A 27,717-nucleotide genomic window follows, 5' to 3' on the forward strand; every position below is an offset into this window, starting at 1 on the left:
TAAAAGAAATAAGGGTTGATAAGAAAAAACTCTAGAAATGATAGAAATTATGTCATAACAATTCAGAAATCTGAAGAAGAAAAATACAATCAGATCTTCATGCAAGAATGATAGCATTGCTCCCGCTCTCAAAAAGTATTAAATATTTTCACCTGGAGGTTTGTCAGTCAGTCAATTTTAACATCAAATTACTTTTTAAAAAATGGCCTGTGATTTTCATTCAGTTATGGCTTCCTGCAATATATACCGATCTGGAAAAAATGACTTGGCATATCTCCATTTCTTTCTTTTCTATAGCACTATATAATACTGACATGCTCTAATAAAGGTTAGGTGATACAAATGACATATATTATATACTTATTAACTGACCTATACTATATTATGTGGAATAAAGAGGAAAAACACAACCATCACCTGGTATTCACTCAAATGACAAACTGTCCAACTGAAAGAAATTGTTTCTGTTCTTTCGTCTTATCACTACTTATTTTAAGGTTTTTCAGGGCACTGAGGAACTTTTTTTGCTGCTTATTTGACATATTACTAAGGTTTTGCTGCTTATAACCTCAATTTATTTCATTTAAAGCACAGTATCAGAAAAAATTTTATGCTAGTGAGCTACTACTAAATGGAAAAGTTCACTTTACAATGCCAATAAATCACATTTAAAAGGGTGTATCAATCAGTAAAAGCTGGACAAAACTGAATTTAAAATATTTGTTAAAAATATGTAAGATGTGTATAAATTCCTTTCTATCATTCTTCATCCCAGGAATGGAAGAATTTATTCAAGACATTAAAGGCAGTATAATTTTAATTTTTACCATCTATATACCTGTATCCAAAGGAATAGTACAAAGCAATAGATATTTATCTGAAAATTTGAAAGGTATACCTATGTTTGTCTAATTGGTTTATTGAGAATAAAACTCTCAGACTGTTATCTGGCTTTCCTTAGTTTTACTAAGAATCCTGATCAAATCACAAGGTCTTTTATTTCCCAGTGAATAAACAGGGAAGTATTTCAGACTCCTCTACATTTATAGAAAAGGACAAAAATAAAGGATCAAATATGATAATAAAGCATGTTTATACACACATAATACTTTTTATATAATGTTTTCAAATTTGGGAAAACTAAAGAGCTTTTCCTTCATCATTTGGTTCTGCTCCATCCTCTTTCAATTAGGTAGTTTATTTTTTGTGATTTATAAGAGATTAAACAAAATGTTGGTTTAGGATTAGCTTTTCACAAAAGTCTCAGAACATATTCCTAAATCTGCAGTTCTAAGAGCTGAACCATTAATATTAAAGCATAAATGTATTTAATGAAGTATGTATTTATGAAAGTGATAACTTCCTCAAATACAGTGCTTAACACAATGAACCATAAATTTGGATTTTAGTTCAGCACTATCCTAAAAAGTCACTTGAATTCTCAGGCCTCAGTTTCCTTATCTGTAAAATTTGGAATGAGTGGATTAGAAGACTTAATTCTAAAAGTCTCCTCTATTTAAAAAATTATTACCTAAAAAATTATGAATTCTAGGTGTCTTTATTCCCTAAGCTTTCTAATTTCTCATGGTCCCTTGAATCCATACCACCTACTGAAGTATAATCTGAGTATCTTGCTAAATGCAAGAAATCATTTAAACTTTTTGGGTGTTTATCCCCAAAATGTATACAAATAAAGATCTAGAAATAGCCCACCTGTCATTTCCTCTTGCATATCTCTATTAAGAACTCAGACTTATTACTGCCCCCAGAAAAGCAAAACAGGCAGCAATAACAAAAGTCAGAAAAACATAACAAAAAATCTCGTTCTTTCCTATATCAGTAAACTGCCCTAACCTCTGTCCAGCTACTCAAGCCCCAAGTCTAGAAATTACTTTGATTTCTCTTACTCTCACTCCTGTAAATACTTCTTGAATTCTGCTGCCCTCCATCAGCGTCGCTACCATAACCCTAACCCAAGTCACTATTATCTCTTGCCTGGACTACTACAAAAGTCTTATAATTGGTCTCTATGCTTCCATTTTAATTCCCAACTTCCATTCTTCTCAACCCACGTTCCATGCAGCTCCAAGAGTGATGTTTTAAAATCTGAATCAGATCCCCTTTCATAAATTCTTATTACCTTAGAATGACCCACAAGGTTCTCTATGATCTGTCTTGCTTATTTCTTCCATGTTTTTGTAGAATACTCTTTCTGTACACAGCATCTCCTTTATCTTGATCTCTTTTCTATTCTTTAAACATACAAAGTTCTTTCCTCACCCAGGGCTTTGCAATTGTTCTACTTCTAAAGGAATATTCTTCCCCTTCTCTTTAAATAGTTCATTCTCATTTTTCAGACCTCAGTTCAAATAACATCCTCAGAGACAACTTTCTTCACCTTCTGATACTCTCCATTACATCATCTTTATTCCCTAGATATCAATGACCACAATCTGTAAATATCTTCTTTTTGTAGTGTTTATTACTTATTTCCTTCTGTGCAAGCCCCACAAGGATAGGGACTTCTTGCTCTTATTTTCTCCTATAATCCCCATTACTGGCACAGTGTCCTGAATACAGTGGGCTCAATCAATATTTGTTGATTAAAGTACCTGGTGCATATATATACATGAAAAAATACAAATATACAGAATGAGAATTTCCAGAGATTTACTCATCATCACTATTGGAATAAAAACACTCAAATCCTATGACCCATGGTATAAGTACTGAGACTTTGTACAGGAAGGAACATAAATACATATCTTCAATGACATAAAGGCATATTTCTAATTCGAATATTGCTTAGTAGAAATACATTTTTTCCTATGTCAAATAGAAGGCTGATTAAAAGAACGGTTCAACAGGTTAAATCTTTGTTAGTTTATTCAAATATGTTTTAAACATTCAAATGAAAAATGTGAACCCATCAATATCTTTTCTTAAATTTAAAAAGCAACTTATAAATGAACCAGGTGCAGATAAAATGCATGAAAGATTACATATAAAAGTAAAAGCTATAAATATTACATCAGTGAAATTACAAAAATGAGTCATGAAGAAAAAACCACGATTGTTAAATACTCACACATCAAAAAAGAAGCATAAAGCTTGCAATTTTGTGGCATAGTACTATATTCAAGGTTTAAAAATTTTGTCTTTATGCAGGAAAATTTCAAATATATTTATATATTTACATGTATAATGCAGGATCAGGAAGAAAGCACTAGTTCCACAGATGCAGTTTAGAATTAGGTCACAACATGGCATTTGATGGACACAGCTTCGGTGTGCCTGATGATACTTGTATTAATTTCTACAGCTCAACAGATTTCTCACATTAGTCAAAACTGCTTGATAATTCTTTTTTCAAAAGGTCTTTATACAACAGAGCATCCATAAATCACCATATATTTGTTCAAGAAATTGCTGAAATTACTCCCTTTATTTTTATATTTCTATATTATCATTTTACTAGTGAAAGGCTGAGTATCTGGAGATTATAAGCAAATTATAAAATAATTTATTAATAACATGCCCCATGGCTCCGATTCTGAACTCAATTACTTCCATAATATGACTTCTGAACAGCCTTCAAATTATAATGTAAATAATTTATTGTTCCACTTTGTAAGTCCAAACTGCTCAAGATCAAAATTAAATTTTATTCCAATTATTTTACATATAAAAGAGGCTTTTGTATCAAACTATCTCATACTTAAAAGTAATTATGCTAGATTATGGAAATGTATGTGTATGTGTGCACATATGTATTTACAGTTATGATTTAAAATTTAACTTTAACTGATAACAGCATAGTTTCTCAAAAGGTAAAAACATTTATTCCACCCAGCAAGAAGAACATGAATTATTCACCTTCAAATGGTATTTCTCTTTTATATTCCCTCACAGCCAAAGGAAATATCCACAACATGTAGCAGGGACAACTGATTAAAAACAAAGTTCTCAGTACTTCAGCTCAGTTACAAAGAAGAAAAATAGAAAAATCAGACCACAATTAAGAAGAGCAGAGGATAATATGCGTTAACAGGGTTTCTACAAGCTGACTGAAAATTTTATGTTTAATGTAGCTAAACTTTAACTTCATCTTTAACAGGTGAAATTAGGGTAGTAAAGGTTAAGGGGGGAAAAGATTTAAGCAAAAACAAACAAAAATCTTATTGGAAGATTTTTATAGATTTTTATAAAGAAGAACTTTATAAATTAGACTTTCCCCACCCTATCTAAGTCTTGTTATTCAGGAAAGGAAAATTCCAAAGGTCATTCAGGCTTTGATTCAGAGACTAGGAGGGAACCTGGTATCCAAGGGACAAAAAAATTAATTTGGCAACCCTATGATAGGACTTCTTATTGAACTCAAGATAAATCATGTAATATTTTTGCCATGTGCAAACTTCCTCACATGCTGTCTCCACCTTCATAGCTATAAAACTGGTAAACTACTGGAAAACAATTATTCCATCTCTTTTTAACAAGATAGTCACATTTTTATAACATAGTAGCTGGAAACTAATGAAGTACTGGAAAAAAAGCAGCTATGAACTGTGTTCTTTGCCCTACAATCTTTATTAAGGTAAAAATTTACAGTATCTTAGATTTTTAAATACCATTTTAATAAACAAGAGGGATTTGAATGTGACAAGTATAAAAATGGAAAGATCATAATTCCTCAAAGTGTGAGCCATCTGAAGGGTTACTTAAGTAACCATTTCTTAAACCTAGTACACTACTTTGCAAGAACCAAACTGATAATAAGCAATCTAATCTTACTTCGTATTTTCATTTCATTCTCTCTGCTCTAGTCAGTATTTACTACATCCCACCTGGCCTACTATAATGGCTTCCTCTTCTCTGCCTCACTTCTCTTCCCACTCTGATACAAAATACATGCTTCTATGAAGCTGGAATACCAATTTCAAGTTTTTTCCATGTTTCTTTCCTGTCTACACATCAAAGTACAAAATAACTTTTTAGCCCTACACACATCTTAAGTGCACAACACAAATTTACAAACAGACGCAGAAATCAAGATCTCTAACCACAGTAAACCTCCACTACCATTTGGTTATTTAAACAATTTGATCTTCATGACTATTGATAACATGCCCCATAGCCCCAGTTCTGAACTTTCCCCCCACACCACAAGTTTCCTACTGTTACCTTGCTGCTGACTTTCATTAACAGACGGGTTTGACTTGCACTTTACTGGGAGGATGGGAGGCCATGCTAGAAAACACTCTTCTGACTGTCCTCTTTACTATCTTAACTCTTTTTTATACCTTCACCTATCTTCTGACAGTTGAAGGCAGAAATGTCCTTTTCTGTTCTAATACCAACCCTGTTTACTTGGGCTCATGACTTCATTTCTTTTTTCATCTACGATCTTTACCAATTCTTCCCTCGAAGAAATTTACTCTGTGCTTGTCCACAGGGTCCTAGCCTAACGAATACGTTCCTGTCTCACTACTCTATATCACTCTCACAGTACTGCCCTCCCCTCAAACTACTCGTCTCTTCTTTTCTCATTAAACTTCTAGAAAGTTAATACTCTCCCTTCATTTCCTCATTCCTTACCAGAGCCCTTGCAATTTGACTTCCCTCTCCACAAGACTCAACTTAAAGATGTTTTTTAAAACATGAATGTCTCTTTATCCAATCATCAAAATTCAGTATTTTTTTTCTTGGCAGTACTTGACACTGTTTACCACCCAACTCTGGGATCCATGACAATAAACCTACTTTCCTCGAATCTTTCAGTACTTCTTCACAAGCTCCTTCATTTCGTCTACACCCTAAATGTGTCTCTTTTCCTTTTAAACGTTTCTTCTATTCTCATGAGTCAACGATGATCACTTGTTAAGTGCACGAATCCTAAAGCTCTGTCACAGGAATGTGACAAGAGCACTTTAAGTTCAACACACCTCCAAACACATTTCCATGGTTAGTGTTAATCCTGATTCAAATTCTGGACTCATAGGCTCCTTCTTTCTTCTTATCTGATATCTTCTTGGGTTCCATACACACCCTCTTCCTTCCTGTTCCATCATTTGTTCCTCAAGCTTAAAAAGAAAAACTAGCCTTCTTACTGGTTATTCTTCATCTAGTCCACCGCCCAATGTTTTTTAAGCAGGAATGTGCATCAGAATAATTTAGGAAGCTTTTGCAAAATATACATGATACACTGGATTCTAGCCTTGGATATTGATTTACTGGTTCTAGCATATGGCTAAGAAAATGTATTTTGAAAAGGTTCCCTAAGTGTTTCAGATGCATACTTCTTGTTAAGAATGACTGCCTATCTTACAACGTACACCTCTTTCAAATTAACTTTGTCTATGGTATCAATTTGAGCATTTCATTCTTTTGCTGAAATACCTTCAATAGCTCCCCGTTATATAAGCCCTTCCCCAATCTGGGCTCCAGACACATCTCTCCATTATGTTATCTACCTTTTAAAATGCTTTTCTGTACTCCTGAAAAATCCTTTTCCGTCTCTCCACAGGTCCAAATCCTATACAGATTAAATGCTTTCTTCTTCATGGATACCACTAGAAGAGCTCAAACACAAATACGCTCCCTCCTAGACCTATGTTATATAACCTTTCACAGCATTTGTTAAATAGTGCCTTGTTTTTTTAACATTGACATACATACTTCATTACCTTCATACATTACAACCTCTTTAAATATCAGAGACACACTTGGACAATTAAACAGAAGTGATTATCACCAAAAGCATTTTCCCCCTCACATCATTTGCATTAGTTTTCTAGAACAAGGGTAAATTATAAACTACTTAAAGGCTGATACTGACTTATAAGAAATCTCACCTGAAGTAGAGGCTTGTGCACCAACACAGAAATTCTCATGAGACTAACCTATCACTATAAGTTGCATAGAAGGCGGAAGCTAGTAAAGTTATTACTGTTCATTACCTGTTCTGATCAAAGTCCTGAGAGTATAAATTCCCTCTCCCTAAATCTTATTTTGGGACTGTCAATTTTTTGATTTTTTTTCCCCGAAAGTCAAATTGGAAGAGAGAAAAAACACTAGCGGCAACTATATCTTCCATTTTAATTGCACACACCCGGTTAAAAAAATTATTGTTGTAGGTCATACTTTAAAATTTTGTGTGTGTGTGTTTATGTATGTAAGTGTGTATTTACATATATGTGATATATATATATTTCCCCCACCCCACAAGTGGGGATGAAAGAAGCAAGGTCATTTCCCATAGAAGAGAGAGCATGTATGCCTCCTGGATAAGTGGAGTTTTCTAAACTTTTAATTTTGAAATAGAGACTCAAGGAAATTGCAAAAAAGCAGTACATAAAGCTCCCATGTACCCTACATCCAGCGCACTCTAATGGTCACATTTACACAACTCTAATAGAATATCCCAACCAGGAAACTGACACTGATACAATCTACAGATCTTGTTCAGATTTCATCAGTTTTCATCTGCACTTCTCTATGTGTATGGGAATGTACACAGTTCCAAGCAATTTTATCACATGTATAGATTCATGTAACCACCATCAATATGTGGTATTTTAAAATATTTGCTTTCATGCAAATCAGATTTTTATCAAATTGATAACAGGATTAGAAATAAAAGACAGCATATTTTTTTATCTCAGAAAATAGAACTTGGATATATTATTATACACAACACAGAAACTGAGCAGATACAATGAATACAAAGTAGAACTGCATTTTGGTTAGAAATAAATTAGAAAATAGGGGTGTCTGGGTGGCTCAGTTGTTAAGCGTCTGCCTTCAGCTCAGGTCATGATCCCAGGGTCCTGGGATTGAGCCCCTGCATCGGGCTTCCTGCTCAGCGGGAAGCTTGCTTCTCCCTCTCCCACTCTCCCTGCTTGTGTTCCTGCTCTCGCTATCTCTCTCTGTCAAATAAATAAATAAGATCTTTGAAAAAAATTAAAAAATAAATTAGAAAATATATTCAAGTCAAAACTTCAGATTTTTAAGTTGTATGCTTCAAGTTTACTAAAAAACAACACATTTGGGCTATATTGCCCAATTAAAACAAAGTTACTCAGTATTATTTCTTGGATGCTCTTGAAGATTTGGTACAAGAAACAATCATATGGAGAATATTGGGGCAATTTTTTTACAGCCATTATTGAAGATGCTGCCTCTAACACCAGCCAACATCCTTTGCATATTTTAAGAGGGATGTGTAGACAGTCATCTAGGCAACTAATGATATCCTGATGATAAATCTTTTTTAGTATTTATCTCAACAGTTTTTGTTTGATTGAAGAACTAGACTATTTCTCCTTAGCATAAAATAAAAATTACTTAGCATAACCAGTTTTTTTTTTTTTTTTCCATCCTGGCTGCCAAGAAGTTCAAATTGAATTAGTGCTCATTATAGTAAATATATTATCCTTGATTCTTAGATTTATCTTTGCCCATCTTTATAAGGCTTCTGGCCTTTATATCTTTATTTTAAATATCTTGTGTACATTAGTGTATATATTACACTATGTCACAGCACACTTTTAGAAACAATAATGTATGGACTGAATGTGACCCTCCAAAATTCATATGTTAATACCCTAACCCCTGATGTGAAGGTAGTAGGAAGTAATTAGGTCATAGGGGTAGAAGCATCATAATGGGATCTGTGCCTTTATAACAGACAGAAGAGCTTGCTTCCTCTTTCTTTTCTTCTCTCTCTGTCAGGTGAGGATACAATGAGAAGGAAGCTATGAGCAAAGCAGGAAGAATGTCCTCACCAGATATTCAATCTACTGGCACCTTGATCTTGGTTGAATTTCTCAGCTTCCAGAACTATGAGAAACAAATGGTTGTTTAAGCCACCCAGTGTACGATATGTTGTTATAGCAGCCCAAGTGAAGACAAACAATCACATATAATTGCTACATATTTTCTTTGTATACTAGTTCATAATTTATATTATACATCTACAAATATACCTGATTTAATCCACACAAGTCACTTCACCAATGAGGAAACTGAAATTCGAAAGATTAAATGACAACTTAGTGAATGGTAGAACTGGAAATCTCATCAATCTGCAATATTTGCCTTCCGGGGGGGCATAGTAAAATCTCATTTATTTATAATTACATTAATTTTAAAGTACCCTATATTTCTTTTATAAGCAATGCACTATTTGCTTAATTTCTAAAAATGGCCCCAATTACTACTTCTATCATTTTTTTTATTCTGACCAAAAATCACACACTTACTGTGTACTTGGTCAACAAGTTGTGTTCCTTCGTGCATAATAGACAGAGATGTCTTTAATGGCATGCGATTTTTTTTAGAGCTTTTAACAGTATTACAAAACATCTATTTCTAACTATATATTCAGGATATCTTTTTTTTTTAAAGATTTTATTTGTCAGAGAGAGAGAGAGGAGAGAGCGTGCACACGCATGAGCATTCACAAGAGGGGGAGCGGCACGTAGAGGAAGAAGCTGGCTCCCCACTTGGCAAGGAGCCTGATGTGGGGGGCTCAATCCCAAGACCCTGGGATCATGACCTGAGCTGAAGGCAGATGCTTAACCGACTGAGCCACCCAGGCGTCCCTAAGATATCTTTATAACATTTTCATGTGATAATAGCTGTAATTACTGTCTCTAAAAATAGCTGTTGCTATTTTATTATTAAAATAGTTTTTTGTTCTTATATACACGATATACTTTGATAATACACCCATTCATATACAACAGATTAACTGTTAAAAGTTGAAGAATCTGATTTTTATACTTACTGGCTGATAATTCTATTTTACTCTAAAACTGAATACTATAGGGGTGCCTGGGTGGCTAGGTTGGTTAAGCATCTGCCTTCGGCTCAGGTCATGATTTCAGGGTCCTGGGATCGAGCCCCATATTGGGCTCCCTGCTCAGCAGAGAGCCTGCTTCTCCCTTTCCCTCTGCTGTTCCCCCTGCTTGCGCTCTGTCAAATAAATAAAATCTTAAAAATAAATAAATAAATAAAACTGAATACTGTAAAAGGAGTGGGGTAAATATATGAACCCGCAAAACCCTTTAATAACATAATTAAATATTTAACCTAATTTATACCATTGAAATAAACATTTATTTTAAATGCCAGACATAAATAGTTCCCTGTTAAATATAACTGCTGCAAATACACATTGCATACTTAGGCAATTTCAAAGCATGTCTGTATTATATTAATACACACTTATCTAACCAACTTATATTACAAAATATTATAGAATTATTGCTAAGTATATTTTAGCATTTGCAAGCAGAACAATGAATTCTTTATTTTTTACATAAAAATAGTTTAGCATAGTTATAATCACTAATATATATACATAGATCCATGCATATATTTGGTATCCTTTCCAATTACACTTGAAGTCAATGAAATAAATAATATTTATTTCACTTCATAAATACTGGCTTTGGCAAGCCCGATTATCACCTCATTTTGGAATATTTGTTTATTCATCACTGAGCACAAATCCAATTTTCTTTATATCATGTAAGATGGCATATTATATAAGCTCCCTATGTGTGTATGTTTCCAATAACAGTACTAATTATATAATAAGCATTAATTTTATTTTTTGTAAACAGGCATTATTTGCTTAATTTTAATATGTATTAATTTGAATTGTATATTAATCTTTTTCTGGTATATAAAAAGGCACAAATATTTAATTTTGTCTATCATTTTCTTCCAGCCCCTACTAAATAACTTTGAACAAGTATGTCTAATATCAATTATTTCCTGACCTCAAGAAGTAACATCTGCAAACAGAGAAAACTCAGTCTCCAATCACCAATTTATCCTTACAAATTATAAATACAGCATGGGAATTTAATGTGAAGCTCTTTAGTACCATAAGACCATTTAACTACATCAGCAATTTAAAATATGCACAGCTATATAAACAAAACTAATCACTGAAAGAAGGGAATACTACAGAGATGGCCAAATAAGGAGGAAAAAAAGAACTCTTTCTTTTTAATATCACCTTTGAGAGAAATGTATAATGAAACACGCTGAAGGTATGCAATTCTGAAATTTAATACTACTTCTCTTTATTTAAAATTATATTCCCCAACGTATCCCATCACAGCTTTGCTGATTCCTTCTAAATTGAAATACAATTTTTCTCTGATCTTTGATTTAAAGGATGTCAAACTTCTTATAAAAAGAGTTACTTGGCAAAGTTCAAGGCAAAAGAGCTATTTTAAAATGTTGCTTATATCAGAAGTCTGTTTGGATACTTCGAAAGAGAAATCCATAACTGAAGTACCTTTGGTGGCTCTTCAGAAGAAAAGAAAAAAGACCAGACATTTTAAATGAAAAATGTTCTTACCCAGTGATTCTTTCATCTCTATATGCAAGAGAGAGACTGGGATTCAAAAAGTTCATCAGCAACAAAGCCTCACTCTGACCCATTTAGCAGTTATATCAGCCTGCTACCTGAGGTTATGTAAGAGTTTCCTTCCATTTGGAAGAGTTCCTAAAATGGGTACTGTCAAAGCCGGTAAAACTGAAATCTGACCTACTTTTTTCAAAAGATTTCCATGGATTTTATGGCAAGTGTAATTCCTTTTACAATTGGAACTCTCCTCCTTTCAAATAAACTGTGTTAACTGAAATATGCTAGCAACTGCTTTACTTTTTAAGGGTTAAAATATAAATCCATAAAATACATACATATTACTCAAATTTCTATCTCTAATAGTGAATGCCTTCTGGTGCTTTTTGCATACGTTGGCTTTCGTATCTATTGTAAGCCCAGTATCATTGTGAATAAACCCACGTTAAAAAATTCTCCATTGGGAGTACATCATAAAATATAAGTAAACTAATTAGTCTGACACGAAAGTTTGATAAAACACAAATGTGAATTTTAAAACATATGTTACTAAAAAGATTCCTTGTATTTATAAAGCTGTCATGTGGAGTTTTCAATCTTTTAAGAATGAAGCATTACATTCTTGAGAGTGAAGAAGGTTAATTAAAATAGAAGCTATTAATACTTTTTAAAAAGAGAAATCTAATTTCTGGGTTCTTTCAAACTCCCAATTGTCACAAAATATAATGAGAAATGCATTTCAAGTAAATTCAAAAATCAACCACACAGCATTATCATTTACAGATATAAAATATCATTCTTATAATTCAAATAAAAGTGCTATACTTTCCCTACAATTATTCTGAAAAAATCACTGAGAAGTTCACAGAGATTTAATTTCAAATGAAAGGATAAGAAAGTATACAGGCTTATGGAAATTATATGCACAAGACAACATGGCACAACGAACATATTTTTCACATGACTTACAATAATAAATCATTCCTTCTATTTATTCATTCTTAAGACTACTAACTTCATTTTCCTTAAACAAGGTTTACAAGTATAGAAAATGGCCTGTATTTGCTATGCTTAATTTTCTACTTAACTATAAATTACATTGAATTAAGTGAAAATGAAGTGGTTATAAATATTTATAAATAAATAAAACAAAAAATTTAATTTCATAGCCTAAAGCATATCCACAGACTTTATACTGTATACCTCATAAGAACAGAGCAAATAGATATGATAGACACTCTAATAATGGACTTTAGTTTCATCAAAATGATAATCTTATTAGCTACACATTTATTACCCTAACTTCAAGGTTCCTTAGAGAACACAGGAAATAAATTACTCTGTGCCCATAAAAATATGAGACAAGAGATCAGTATGAGTGTTTCTTGTACCGTGCCAAAATTAAGGGAAAGTCCAAGAAAAAAGTACTCAAAACAGTTATTTCCTGTGGTTAAACAATGCATAATTTAAGAATAATTAAACAGAACCAGGATTAAAGAATACTTATGATAGACTTAAGTTCTAGTAATATACACAGAAGGGAAGAATAAACATAGTAATGATCAACGCTCTCCAAATACATGCCATCAATCTTTGACTATAACTCTGCAGAGGCTTTTTTAGTATATATGGTTAAAATTAATCATATAAAATACACCTTAAATGGTTCACTCTGGAAAGCTAATATTATAATAAGCCATGATGTTTAAAAAAATCCTATATAAAAATGCAAAGTTATAAACATAAAGTACCAGAAGTTTCTAAATAAAGCTAATATCCTAGGATAAAAGGCACAGGAATGAAGGAACAGTAGATAAATTTATAACCAGTATTGGGGACTAGAAGCTATAAGCTAAAATTCATATTAAGACATCCACATCCTCAGATATAATATATAATGTTCCAGAAAAAGTAAGGAAAGAAGAATAAATGAGGCTGGCCTTACCATCAATGCTACAAATTATAACTGAGAAGTTGTAGTTTCAGTCTTTTTTCTACTTCTTTCTTTTATCATAAGTATGTTCATGACCTTATTTTCTATCTGGCTTACATGCAAAAATCACTTTTTGAAGCACTGCCTATTATCAAAGAGATACGTCTTTTGTGCATGAAATCAATGGGGAAAATAAACAGTAAGAGTTATCCTAGTTAAATAATAGAACTAAATTCCTAGGAGATTTTAAAGGTAAATGTTAAAGTATGTGTTTCTGGCTCAGAAAATGTAAATCTAAGGAAAATCCAGGATAAGGCTAATTAAACTGAATATACTCAAGATTTTTTTGTATTTTATTTACATAAATGTGGAGAGGAGAAGTAGAAAATTTTGTAATATACCCATACCCAAGTTCTTGCTTTCTCTCTATCTGGCAGAGCAGTGTATTATAGAAGGTCGTGAGGATGACAGTGTGACATTATGACAAATAGGAATGGAGTCAATGCAAATGCAGTGGGCCAATGTGGCTTTTGAGAAGATGATGGTTTTATGAATGGATATACTGAATTGCAAGTAATTAAAAATTTATTTGGACAGGCTTAGATACTTGAAAAAACTGTGTTCATAAGCATTCTCATTCAGAGACAGAAGTTCAATAAAATCTAACTGAAAAGATATGTATTTTTTCTAAAACTAAAAGCCCCAATTTCTTAGAAACTGACTTACTTTCCTCCAAAAGTATTATTTGTGATAGCAGAGGAAAATAATTCATTTCCTTAACTTCATAGTTAAGAATGCTATGACCCAAATTTCTACTGGTTCTGCTGAGTAAGCAGAGCTAAGTCATATTGGCCCATGTTAGTGCCTTAGTCTAAAAAAGTGCTAACACTAAAAAGTGAAATTGGTCTCAAAACCATACTTCTTAAAAAAAAGTTTTTAAGTGTATCATTGATATTTCAACACTTACGGCTATCGTAACATATGTTTCCTAGAGCCCTGCCCGTTTGAAGTAGCACTTCCTGGTCTTTGCTAGTTAGCAGCTGCACCAGTGGTGAAATCAATCCAGCATCCACACACGGAATACGCATAAATTCTGAAAATAAGAGACATAGGTAATTAAAAATCTAAAAATTCACAATTTATATAATCATGTCCTTTAATAAAATACCTACCTACTATTAAAAGGTTTAAGATGGCTTACCATTTGAAGAGTACATTCTGTTCAAAAGTACCATTATAACTCTACTAAATACTTAGTGAAATAAGTACACAAAATGAGTGGGGTCATATTTTTCTTTGTTGACAGTCTTTGTCATAAACCCAAAAGATTTTTAATTAACTTTCATTATACCTAATTGATCACTATCTTCTCATAGTAATGAAAATGCTTGGGAAGCAATATATGGTGACAAAACACTGGCAATGTTCTTTCCATGAGTGTGATAATTAAAGTACTACAGTTATAAACTAAGCCATCAAATTGTGCAAATTTTCACATGTTCTCGCTCTTCTTTCACTATATGTTCTCTAAAAAGACAAAATATTTTTTAAAGTTTCAAGTGTATCATTACAAATAATAGGTCCTTTTCAGTGGCTAAGACCTAGTAAAATCATCTATTCCTTAATTCCTACTCTTTACTTTTATGCATCACTCACATCTGCTGTGAGTGATGTCACACATTCATAGGTCTCAAGTACCAAATGTTAAGTTTTCTTATACTTCGAACTCATTTTAGTTCTATAGTAAACCTTTCTCAAATTTATTGTCCCCCAATGATACCATCATAGTCATGATGATTAGACATAAACTTCTTTACAGTGTCTCATGATGGACTACTACAAAATTGAAGGATAATAATGATATCCAATTAATGAAAGTTCTCTAAATAATCAATATGAGAACTATCATTCTGGACATCATGATTTACTGCAGGATGTACTAGTCAAGGCACTTAGTCAACACAGACCTAATTCCTCAACCTATAACCCATCCTACTAAATAAAAAAATCATTGTCTTTTCACAATTACTTTCAAGGCAGTCTACTCCTTAGTTTGTTCCACAAGTGCCATCATCAGAAATCCTCCCTCTCTTTTTTTCTTCATTTTCAAATTCCTAAAGCACATCATATAGGGCTGTTATGTGAGCTGTTACCTCTGAAACAACTTTGTTTCCCCATGACATAGCTATGAATCACAGAGGTATTCCTCTCTACCTAAACAAAGGACTGCATTCCTATTACATCTCTTACTTACTTACCATTGTATTATTGAAAACTCTCTGTAATTTAAACTTCTAAGATTTAAGAAGTACTTCTTACTTCTAAAGTTAATCTTCAAGTCTACTGTTGATGTTTGTTTGTTTGTTTGTTTGAACTCCCTATTGGGAGTTTTCCCTATTGGGAAAACGAATTATGCTATATATACTTTCAGGAATTCAATGACCATCTTCTATAGGGGATGACACATCAATCTACTTGTCTACCTCTTAACTTAATGATCACTTTAGGATCTTTATATATTTCAAATCTTAAAGTAACATGTCACCAACTCAAATTAATCAATTTAAAGATGGATATTCATTATCTTTTCTACCTTTCCCTATGCCTAGTTTCCAACAATGAAGTAACTACTAAAATAAGAAATTTAGGAATAGTCTGATTTGCACTCTTATTTCATAAATGGAAGCTGTTGTTATATTTTATTGTTTTGCTTGTTTGGTTTGTTGTTGCTATTTTTCATGCGATGGCAACACTGATGAGGTACTATTTTTCTTTGCTTTGATGCTCTAATGGTCTATATGATACCAACACATCTTTCAAAATTCTGATGGTACAATCAATAGCTCCAGTTATTCTTGAAAGGATAGAGAATAAATAATTACAGAAAAATTGCAGAATCAAATAAAACTGTTCTGAACTGTTTTTTTTTATACAAAAGCATACAAACACCATATTATAGGTCAATTGTGCCTCAATTTTTTTAAAAAAGCACATAAAAATAAAATAAAACTAATATATTCCTCAGCTTTCAATGTAAAGGCAATACTGCCAGTCCCTGGCAAAAGTAAACTCCCTTCTAAAACTTCTGCTTTTCAGTCAGTTTGCTTTTTAACTGAGGAGTGCAGCCCTCTTTAGCTAGTTGTTTTTTTTTTTTAAGATTTTATTTATTTGACAGAGAAAGACACAGCAAGAGAGGGAACACAAGCAGGGGGAGTGGGAGAGGGGGAAGCAGACTTCTTGTGGAGCAGGGAGCCTGATGCGGGTAAGCAGGACCCTGGGATCCCAGGACCCTGGGATCATGACCTGAGCCAAAGGCAGACGCTTAACGACGGAGCCACCAAGGCACCCTTTAGCTAGTTTTAAAGACATAAAGTTTAAAGACATAAAGTTACCAACTTTACATGGATAGATGTAAAAATATACCATGAACTTATAAGGAATATGTTTAAAATATATTTCATTATATATTATTTATTTATATATATTATATATATAATATTATAGAGGCTACAGAATGAATGGCTGTGACAGTCATCCTTGTTCAAAGGGATTCCCACTACCCACATCCCTAGTTCATATTACATAAGCCTGTTACCTGATCATAGCTGGTTAGACTCTGACTCGAGTCCAGACTATATACAGGCTGGCCAATAGCCTATCAGATGTTCTAGTTCAAAAAATCTGCTAAACAGGACAACAGCAATGAACTTAAAAAAAAAAAAAAAAAAACAGATCCTCTCCTGGTAATTTGAACTCCAGAGAACCGAAAAGTTCCTGGGGAATGAGGGAAGGACTGTCAGGCTAAGGCTCAAAGTAAGATATATACAGAATGATAGTGAGTGAAGAATCCATAGTCAGTGGAAGCCATTATGCAACAGAAGGCAGAAACCACTAAGTATTTGTATGCTTCTATGTGTGTCTATACAAGATAAAATTCATTTTGTTTTTTTGCATAATGTGTGGACTTCAATATAGAAATTCAATATAGAAGTTCAAGGAATAGGCATTGCTCTATCTCAATATCAACCCAAATTCATTAACATAAAGTTGATTTCTACTGAAGAGTATTTTTTTTTCCTTTGTAGTGAAACACTCAATAAATGCTTGACAGACTATTTCTATTTCTTTCTGAATCCAGTATTCCTTTCTTTTTTGCTTTTACTTTCCCAAACCTACTTCAGCATCATCATGAAGTACAGCACTGTGATGAAAATCATAAAATAGTTTTCTTTTTATAAAATCTACTTTTTATAATCTGCTTATCAAATATTAAAAGCCTTACATATACATACTTTCCCCATTTTCAGCTGCCTGAAGGAACCAAATCTATTTTATTAAAACTTTTTTAACTCTATAAGCCAAATAAAAACATTTGAGTGTTAGAGTCTACCTTAATGTTAGACTAAATAGTAATGTATATTCAGTTTGAATTTTCTCTAATAAGCTTCCTATAATTATTAACTCTTAACTTTTTATGTTTTTGTTTAGAAGAACAAGGACAACTATGAGGCATGAATACATAAGAACCAGTGACTTTTATACACAGGTTGCTGAATTGACATTTTTCATTTATACTGTATTGCCTTTTGTTAAAAAATAAAAGTTAATACTGGTAACTGTAACTAATTCTTACAAAATGACTGAGGTTAAGCTTCCAACACTGCAATATCAAGGTATACTTAAAGCTAGCTACCTGACAACCTGGTGAATTTCTCTGGTTGGTGGGGATAGTATCAATTTTATTCAACAACTTTTCTAGAGCATACATATATTTAATACTAAAATAAACATATCCTTGTTATGGAGTAGACGGCAAAATTAAAACAAATAAATTTACAAGACAAAGCAGGAGACTTCCATGTTTCTAGTGGTGGCCTCTCTAGTTCATCCTGGGTGTACACTTAAACTTTTGTTCAGAGCATTCAAGGGGAAAAGTTTGATAAACACTTTTACAATCTGATAAAGCACAGATGGAGGGGAAAAGGCATAATATCGATCCAAATTACTGATTCTGTATTACTTTAGACTGCGATTTGGTTCTCAAGCTTTATAGGCATGAGAATCACCTGGAAGACTTGTTAAAGCAGACGGCAGGCCCCAGTCCTAGAGTTCCTGATTCAGTAGGTCTAAGTGGGAGGATCCAAGAATTTGTATCCTAATCAGTTCTTAGTGAATCTGATGCTGATGGTCCAAGGCAGGCAACTATTGTTTTGGAGGACTAGTTGAAGAGATACAAAGTAGTTCATCTTTTGTTTGCTTTTTACACATTTTAACTTCATTTATAAGCCTAATCTTTCAGGTCATATGCTGCTATCCTGCATTCAGACCACTAGTACACTTTCTACTTCTTTCATAAAATCTCATTTACTGAAGAGAAGTAAAGCAGAAGCGACAAGGCGAAGCATAAATTCCAACTATTATCACGTAAGTGTTTGAATCCCAGCTTTACCACCTACTAGCTGTAAAGATAGGCAAGATATTTAACCTGTTTTCTCATGTGCATAAAATAATCCTATCTCATATGGGCTTGTTATAAGAATTTGAATGTACATAACACCCGGCACAATGTAGGCACATTAACAGCAGCACCTAGTTTTAGGAAGTTATTATTATTATACCTTGAGAGTACAATTCTGAAAAGAAGAAACTATTCATAGATACTTCCTATCTTGCTTATTTTTCCTTTGCCTCATATCAGTCTTAAGTATATTATACAGGGGAATGCTTTATTTAAAGGTATTGTAACCTTTTACTATAATTTATGCTTATAGCTATGCTCCCACATTAAACGTGCCCAAGAAACTTCTTGCTAATCCTCTGGATTTTGAACATTAGTACACAGTCAGGTATGTTGATTTTTAGAGGGTTTTCTGGATGTGCAAGTGTAAACTTAACTATGTTTTTAGATTAACCTGAATCTAAGAAGTATATGCTAATATTTCTCCTCTGTAGTTACATAAAATGTGCAGCAGAGTGAAGATGAACAAATCAACTTCCAATCTCTTTTTAACTCTGGTTCATATAATCTTTTTTTCATTGTCAAGTTCCTAACAAGAAGACAAGCCCACTCAATGTACTCTGTTGGATCATGCTATATTTCTGAAGATATTTGTTTTTAAAAGAAGATTCTAATTCACTTTCTCAGCCAATCACTTACAAAAACAATGTGGTGATTAAGCAAGAAATAAGTATTTAAATGTATTCTACTTATTTTAATCAGTAGAGGTTAGTGATATGCCATAACAAGCCTCTGATTAGAAGCATAAATTCTAAAAATTCTATTATGTCTTTAGAACATAGCTGTCATCCATTAGAGTGTTACTGGCAGCAACCTATACCAGGAGAATTATCATGAAACTGTGATGAAGTATTATGAGGACTGATATTAAGTAAGATCATAGAGGAATGGCAATTCATTTCACAAAAATTTACTACCCGAAATTTCTGAATCTATGTTATAGTTAGTATGTAGACTCATTCTTAAAAGGTTTTAAGAAAAAAAATTGATTTCTGGAAATCTACACTGTAATTTCCATGAAGTTAAAAATGAACCACCTAGGGGTGCCTGGGTGGCTCAGTTGGTTAAGCAACTGCCTTCAGCTCAGGTCATGATCCTGGAGTTCCAGGATCAAGTGCTGCATTGGGCTCCCTGCCCAGCGGGGAGTCTGCTTCTCCTTTTGACCCTCTTCCCTCTCATGCTCCCTGTCTCTCATTCTCTCTAAAATAAATAAATAAAATCTTTTTAAAAAAATGAACCACCCGATCTTAGAAATCAAGCTGTATTGCATCTAAGAACAGATTCAGGTAGTGGTTGGTCTAGGTTAACAAATACCATCTAGAGGGGTTCCATTCTCAAACTAGATCTGCTTCAGGAGTTCTTTGTTATCCCAAGATAATCACTGTCTATTCAGAGCAGTTCAAATCTGCTTGAAGCACACTAAATACTCCCCTACCACTAGGAATCTGACCAGTTATGACCAGCTCGAATCCAAAGCACAGCATAACGATTATATAATTACAGTAGCTTACATATGACATACAAACAATAAGAGGCCAGTTTTCATTTAACAACCAAAAAATGATTTACCAATACAGAACCTCATTGGAATTTGAAAGACATTTTGAGAACCTCTAAACAAATGAAAAAATTTCATTGCAATTTTTTTTTTTTGGTAACACACACGAACAAATTGTCTTACTGGGCCAAAAAACAACACATACTGGTACTTTACAATGCCACCTGCCATACTGATTACACAAATGAAGCCAGAATTTTAAAAATCTCTTCTCTCTAAAGTATAATATATGCAAATTGCTAAAATAAAAGTCCTAAAAATAATATCAAATTTCAAAAATCGAGGCACGTTAAAGATATTATTTTAAATGTGGCCTTCCCTTATGCTTAAAAACTGCTTTAAGAAGTCAGTGTTTTTCTCAAACTGAATTAAAATCACGTGCAGGGGCTCCTGGGTGGCTCAGTTGGTTGGGCGACTGCCTTCGGCTCAGGTCATGATCCTGGAGTCCTAGGATCGAGTCCCGCATCAGGCTCCCTGCTTGGCAGGGAGTCTGCTTCTCCCTCTGACCCTCCCCGCTCTTATGTGCTCTCTCTCTCTTTCTCTCTCTTTCAAATAAATAAATAAAATCTTAAAAAAAAAATCACGTGCAAATATTTCTGCTAAAATACAGTTTTTCCAAAGAATCTCTCACTAGATAGAAACCATCTCTAATAGGATGGATTAGCTATTACACAATCTAAATTTTGCTGTCATTGCTGTTTTTCCATAGTATTCTTACATGGAGACTTAAGAAATAAATGTGTCCCACGAAGGTGAGTGCAGGAAACAGAACATATATTCCAGCTGCACTGCTGCAGTCAAGTGCCAGGTGCCAATGTTAGTAGAATAGGTCAGACCCCCCACCTCCCTGAAAAGAAGGGGAAGTTTATCTGGGTATAATACAAACGAACATATACACTGAAAAAGGTGAGCTCTCCCGTAACAATGAAGATGAATGACTCAGTGGCAAGCTCAATAATCCTATTACCAAAGACATCCATGACACAGGTGTGGCTTTCCTTTAACTCTACTCTGAAGGAATGGAAATGTGAATAGAATGACTATAACTATAGTCATTTTCAACAATTACATGGGAAAAAGTCAAAGAAAAGAGAAATAGAAAGAAATGGACAATGTCTAATCTACAAAATTAAAACATAAATTAATAAAACATACTGACAAGTGAGGTGTAAAACTGAAGATGTTCCCAGCAGAAAAGTTCTTGAGGAAAGCCTCACCATTTTTGGCTACTTCTGCTATGATGTTAGCTACTTTGGCTGTGCAGGAAGACTGTGGAATCAACAGACTTGCAAACAGCTGAAGTATTCCACTTCCTTGGATTTTTTCACTTGTTTCCATATCTGAAAGAGATACATACAAAGAACTTAAATGAAAATCTTCAACACTAATACTGACAACTTTATCTATATACATTTATATAAATATATGTTTATAATCTTCAGTTAAAACAAGCTGCTTTTATCTTGAGTTTTTATTTGCACAAAACACTTTATAATACAATGTTTTGTCTATCTAAAGTCAGATTATAAAGGAATCTTTTCTGAATATACCATTTGTACACCATATTTACTCTTCAATGTTAGTTCCAACCTGGTCTATTCAGACTAGGAATGCTTTTTTCCTACTTCCCCTCTGAATTCTTAATGGCAGGCAATATCATTATATATGTAATTTCTATGGTTTCCTACAATGCTATAGAAATTCTTAATGGCAATTAAATGAGCAAAAAACTCACCTATGTCATTTTATATGGAATCATACAGAGGAGACTATATAGTTCCAATGACTACTATGTTTTTCATATAACTCATTCAAATGACCACTAATGAAGAAGAGAAATAGTAAACAGCAAGAAGGCCATGGTGTTCAGAACTCTATTTGTTGATATAGAAATATGAGTCCCCTACTTCTTTCTTTCTCTTCTTAAAATACAAATAACCTTTCTATGAAACCAAGCCACTCATGTACCTGTTATTGAAAGCATGACCTATAAAAAGACAGTAAGAACACTGGAATGATGATGGAAGTAAAGAAAAACTCAAGGAAATAAAACTTAAAATTACTATTTGATTCTAAACAATGAAGAGGAATGGCATGTATTTAGAGAGTTATAAAGCTCATTAAATCATCCAATTTAAATTTGGTCTCCTATATCCTTTACATCCTTTGGATATACATACAAATAAGAGGGAACTCTAAAGACTGCTTGTTAAGTAAATGGCACCTGTTGTGATCAACATAGAATAGGAAAATCATTTTTAATAATCTGAGAGTCTACCCCCCCAAATAATGTATTTCTTTATAGTAAGTACTGATTGTTTAGTATAGTGTTTTTCAAATTGTGGGTCCTAATCCATTAGGAACTCTGGCTTGGTGAACAAGAACCAGTAATTTCTTAAAAAGAGAAACAAAATTAACATCTGCAACAACAACAAAAGAGAAAAAACTTTTGCCCATAATAAGGTAAAACAGTGCAACTTTGGTTTGAACTACGTGTATGCACGTGTACTACTCCATGTAAAATGTATTTCTAATTATAGGGTCTGGTCAAAAAAGTTAAAAACCACTGTTCTGTGCACCCCTTGACTATGCAGGATTCTGAGCTAAAGAACCTTTAACACTCTCTTAACATTATCAAAAGAAGCTAGAACTGTGAAATGATTCTGAAGAAATAGAAAGTTATATGGAAAATTATACTTCCATGGATTTATTACCTTAAAAAAAGTTATTTGCAACAGGTTATACGTGTGTGCTCACCTAAGACATTAGTACTATAGATGAAGTAACCAAGATTATCCCATTTCATCCCAGATGAAACTCCATCTATGCATTTCCTGTTGCTACCATAAGCCTAGTACATTTTCATACAGCAAATACTATTTTAGTTTCTTATATTTATGTAGTAAAATAAAAAGGAAATTTTGGAGATACTTTAAAATAACCCTATTTATTAAGTGAAGAAACAGAGCCCAGAAAAATGAAGTAAACTTTTCTAGAGTCACTAATCATACTAATCACAGAGAATAAATAACTACTTCAGATTCTGTGACACTAACAAATTGACATGTGTTTTACCTGGCATCCACTGGTTTTTTTTTTTTTTTTTTGGAACAGAAAACTTACTTAAGCATGACTAGAGAAACCTACCCTTGTGTGTGCAGTTTCTTACTATGTTTCTCATAATTCAGATTATTACAAACATAAACTACCCATGATGGGACTTAAACACAGAAGCTGTCCTTTTGGCAGGGACAATTTTATATATTTATAAAATATAATGTGATGTTTTGCTTTTATTTTGTTTCTTGGACTAAAAAATAAGTTTTTAAGATAACACCTGAAAATCAGACACCAAATTTCCATTACTTGATTTTTTTCCCCCAAGAAGCCAAAAAGAACTGAACTCAATTTGCCATATTAAAATCCTTCCTTTTCTGACCATTGCTACCACAAGATGTATAACCCCAGAATGCTGGGGCAGACTGCCCCAGGGGTCTTGTCCCACCATCTGCTGATGCTGGGATGACAGCAAGAGTCTGGCATAAGGCATGAATCACGATTAGATGTGAAGCTGAGGCATTTGTGTGTGTGGAGGCGAGCAGTTAAGTGCAAATCACCCATGCATGTCTCATTTTAACCATAACTGAAAGAATGACTTAACATCAGAGCTGAACACTACGGGCAAGGGGGGAAAAGGAAATAAAAACATATACCAACCCCTTACATTCTGATGAGTCTTGCCACAGTTTACAATCCAAGAAATTGGGAAAACAGCTGTACTAAAATGAATGAAGATTTGGGAACAGTATTTTTTTAATGCTATTGTCAGAGAAATAAAAGGGAAAAAAATTTTTTTTCATATAAACCTGATATACAATTTAGAAAAATCTAACAGGAATTCTATTAACTGGCTAGCATGTGGATTTCTTTGTAAGTTTCAAATTTAAATTAAACAGCTGAGAATTATCTTCTTTCCTTTGGCAAAGAAACATAACCAAATACTGCTTATCACTAAAATGCCACTGTACAATAAATAATTACAAAGTTTCAGTCTCATTTCATATATATTTTCTGCACTGGCATTCTATTGCATCTCAAAGGGTATATTTATCTGTGAACTAAAAGATGTTCTCAGATATCTGTGAGCACTCTTGAAATAATTTTAAAAGAACATTAAGAAGTAGTCAGTGGTTAGTGTTTGCAATCTAAATGATTGACTACTTGTAAAGAAATCATGCACTGTGATCAGTTTTTTTTTTTAAAGGCAGACTTTTCATTATCTTTAGCCAGACTACTATTGACATTTTAACTATGCTCCTTTTAAATGTTTGTAAGAATCAATTCCACATCTTTCTCCCCCTTCACATTTAGGTGCGGTCATAAAAATGTCTGAGTATGTCTACAAATTATAGGCAGCTGGCAGACCTTGAATTTTGAAGGACCCATATATGAAGGATAATTGCTACTCTACAGTAATATCTGTGGGGGTGACTGCAGGAGTCCTGTTCATCACAGTGGCCTGGAAGCTCTACAAGCACTCATTCTGCCCTGGGAGTCCTATGTCCACACTCCACCTAACCTCTTGATGGCAAGGAGGCAACTTAGTTATGAAAACTGCCACTGAAAGAAAGAACAGGAAAAGTGGGCAATTGGGTCAGAGAAACTTGAAAGAAGAGTAAATCAAGAAGCGAGGATACAATGCCATAGAATGCCATCTAGGAGAAGTTAAAGCACTACTCATAGAACTTCTCAAGGCCAATAAATGACCCAGTGGAAGAGAGCAAGTGGAATGAGAAGGAACCTATAATTCCTTCTAGAAAGACTAAAGTTCCCAACAAAGCTGCTAAGTAAATACGTTAAAATAACTGGCTTTACAGTTAAACGCCAAGGGGAGGTTTTCAGGTATGCTACTAAGATGAGATGAATTTATGATGTTATGTCAGCAGGTAGGCTACATGAAAATAAATTAATGGAAAACATCTGATAACCATTTTATAGTAAACTCCAAGTTAGAAAAACAAAAATAATGACTGTTATTACTGTAACTCTATTAGATTAAAAATGTATTTAGATTAGATAGTATTGCTTTAGAGCAATAAAAAGAGTTTAGGGCTATAGGAACAATAAACTGGTATCTTTACATTATATGTCCAAGGGATCCCTATGACAGACTATGAAGAAAAGACTCACATTTTGGATTGACCAGGAATATGACTCATGGATCAAAAGTCCAAGTGTTTCCTTCCCTAGGGAACTATGTATTACCTCTCAGGGTGGATTTTTAGAAAAGGGTGTAACAAAAGACCTGATCCTATGCCTAGGCGATCTAACCCAAATGTAAGGCATCATTTCATCAAACGTGGGCATAGTACTACACAGACAAGTCCCAAATCCTCTCTTCTTTTATCCAACTGAAAACAAAGAATTTGCACTTGGCTATGCCATAAATACCTCAAATTTAATATTCCCCAAATCAAATTTACCCTTTTTCCCTCAAATTCATTCTAGTCTCTCAGTGAATGACAGGGAATCCATCTAAGCCAGAAGCCCTAGAATGATCATAAACGTGTCACTTTTAGTAAGTGCCTTTCTACTACCCACATTAAATCAGAGCACAGGTTCCATAGATTCCATCTCACTAGCTTCTTTTGTATCCATCCTTTCGACATCCATGTCACTTCAAGTTCTCAGTTCTGACCCTTATTAAATCCAGTAGCCTCCTCAAGAGTCTCCCTAAATCCAACTCCCATCCCCCATCTGCCATCTACAGTGATACCAAAATAAACTTCTGGAAATGAATTTCATGTGACTCCTCTACTCAAATCTTTAAATGATCCACCATAACATTTAATGAAAGTCAAGCACATCTGTCATATTTCCCAACCTATCTCCTGGTACTCCCCCACTGATATCCTATACTCTAGCCACACTAAGTTACTTGTAATAATACAAATTAATCTTATCTTATACCACCCTACTGCATATGTTTCCTCTCTGAAAGGCCACCACTCCCTACTTTAGGTAATTCCTGCTCAGAGTCTGTGTCCTCACTTAAAGATAGTTGATTAAAAGCCATTCAATCTTTCTAATGATATCTGACCAATATAATCACCACCTTAAATTTATATTGAGAGCATTTTTTTAAAATTTCAAAGCAATTTCAAACATATTATCTCATTATTTTATTTATCTATTTATTTTGAATCTCATCATTTTAAAAAGGTCACGTGAGACAGCCATTATAGGTCATGTTTTCTTCACATTACAAATAAGGCCACATGATAAGATTATATTGGAAAAGGAAAAAGAATCCAGTTTTTCTGGTTCCTACAGTCTAGTGCTCTTCCTACCACAACTTACTTAAAGATATGTGGTGATGACAATACCCTGACTAGATTCACCACGGTATTTTGTGAGAAATATTTTTATTTGACATATTTTGCAGAAGTAAGAACTGAAGTAATACAACTGAGTGATAAAGAGATGTATAGTATTTTGAGATAGATAAATTGAGGCAGTGACTGAAGGAAAGAAAGGGAACTAAGTATAGAGAAAGTGAAGCAGGTTTAAAATAGATTTAAAACATATAAAAAGAATATGCTGGGTATAAGAAGATTAAAGTAAGGGCTGACAAAGAAGAAATAAATGTTTCTAAAAGAAAATGGAAGTATATGAAGTAGGGAATGGGAAATAAATAAAATGGCATTTCTTTCACTGGTGAGAATCTTTCTTCTCCAACAAGGATTTTAAGCAAAGAAAAGGAATATGAGATGCAGGGAAGAAAATGTAAGCAGTCATGAAAAGAAAGAGGGCAGAACAAAGACCCATTTACACAATGACTCACCATCAGTAACAGGTCTTCCTAAAAGAGTAAGTTGTGACAGTCATTTTATAAAATTACAATAAATGATTTTGATAGTCTTGCAGTCATTTCAATTCCAGGGATAACGAAAGCTGTGCGAGTGGGAGAAGTTATGTGTTTGGAAAGCACTGCAAGAATCAGTAGGGAGATCTACTGATTTGACTACTTTCTTTACAATTACAACTAACTAGGTCATAAAGTAGTTGCTAAAAAATTAAGAGTTCTGTGGTTAAAAAAAGATATTTACTGAGAAAGTAAACACCAGGAGGAAGTATTTTAATGATTATAGTAAAAGCTGAGTATATAACCAGAATATTCACTTACAAGTTGAAAGTACTGAAAATATGGCCCCTATAGTAAAGGTGGATTTTTTTTCCCAAGGTTTTATTTACTTGTCAGAGAGAGAGAGAGACAGAGACAGAGAGCACACAAGCAGGGGGAGCGGCAGGCAGAGGGAGAAGGA

The 27,717-nt window shown here is 33.6% G+C and overlaps 1 protein-coding gene across 5 annotated transcripts in view; it reads right to left on the bottom strand.

Moving 5' to 3' along the window:
• RAP1GDS1 (Rap1 GTPase-GDP dissociation stimulator 1) overlaps window positions 1-27,717 on the bottom strand; it is a 156,750-nt gene that overhangs the window by 70,166 nt on the left and 58,867 nt on the right. For 3 of the 5 annotated variants that reach the window (XM_028117770.2, XM_028117768.2, XM_028117767.2), the window contains exons 3-4: window positions 21,610-21,732; window positions 14,284-14,409 (exon numbers count right to left, since the gene is read on the bottom strand). In XM_028117770.2, the coding sequence (XP_027973571.1) occupies window positions 14,284-14,409; window positions 21,610-21,732 (249 nt within the window). Of the gene's footprint in view, window positions 1-14,283; window positions 14,410-21,547; window positions 21,733-27,717 lie in introns of those variants that run through there. The other 2 variants (XM_028117771.2, XM_028117772.2) reach the window with 2 other exon arrangements.

Source organism: Eumetopias jubatus, unplaced genomic scaffold (genome assembly GCF_037043125.1).
Source record: "Eumetopias jubatus isolate StellerSeaLion01/CBP00866 unplaced genomic scaffold, mEumJub1_p1.0 scaffold_2, whole genome shotgun sequence".
Lineage (NCBI taxonomy): Eukaryota > Metazoa > Chordata > Mammalia > Carnivora > Otariidae > Eumetopias > Eumetopias jubatus.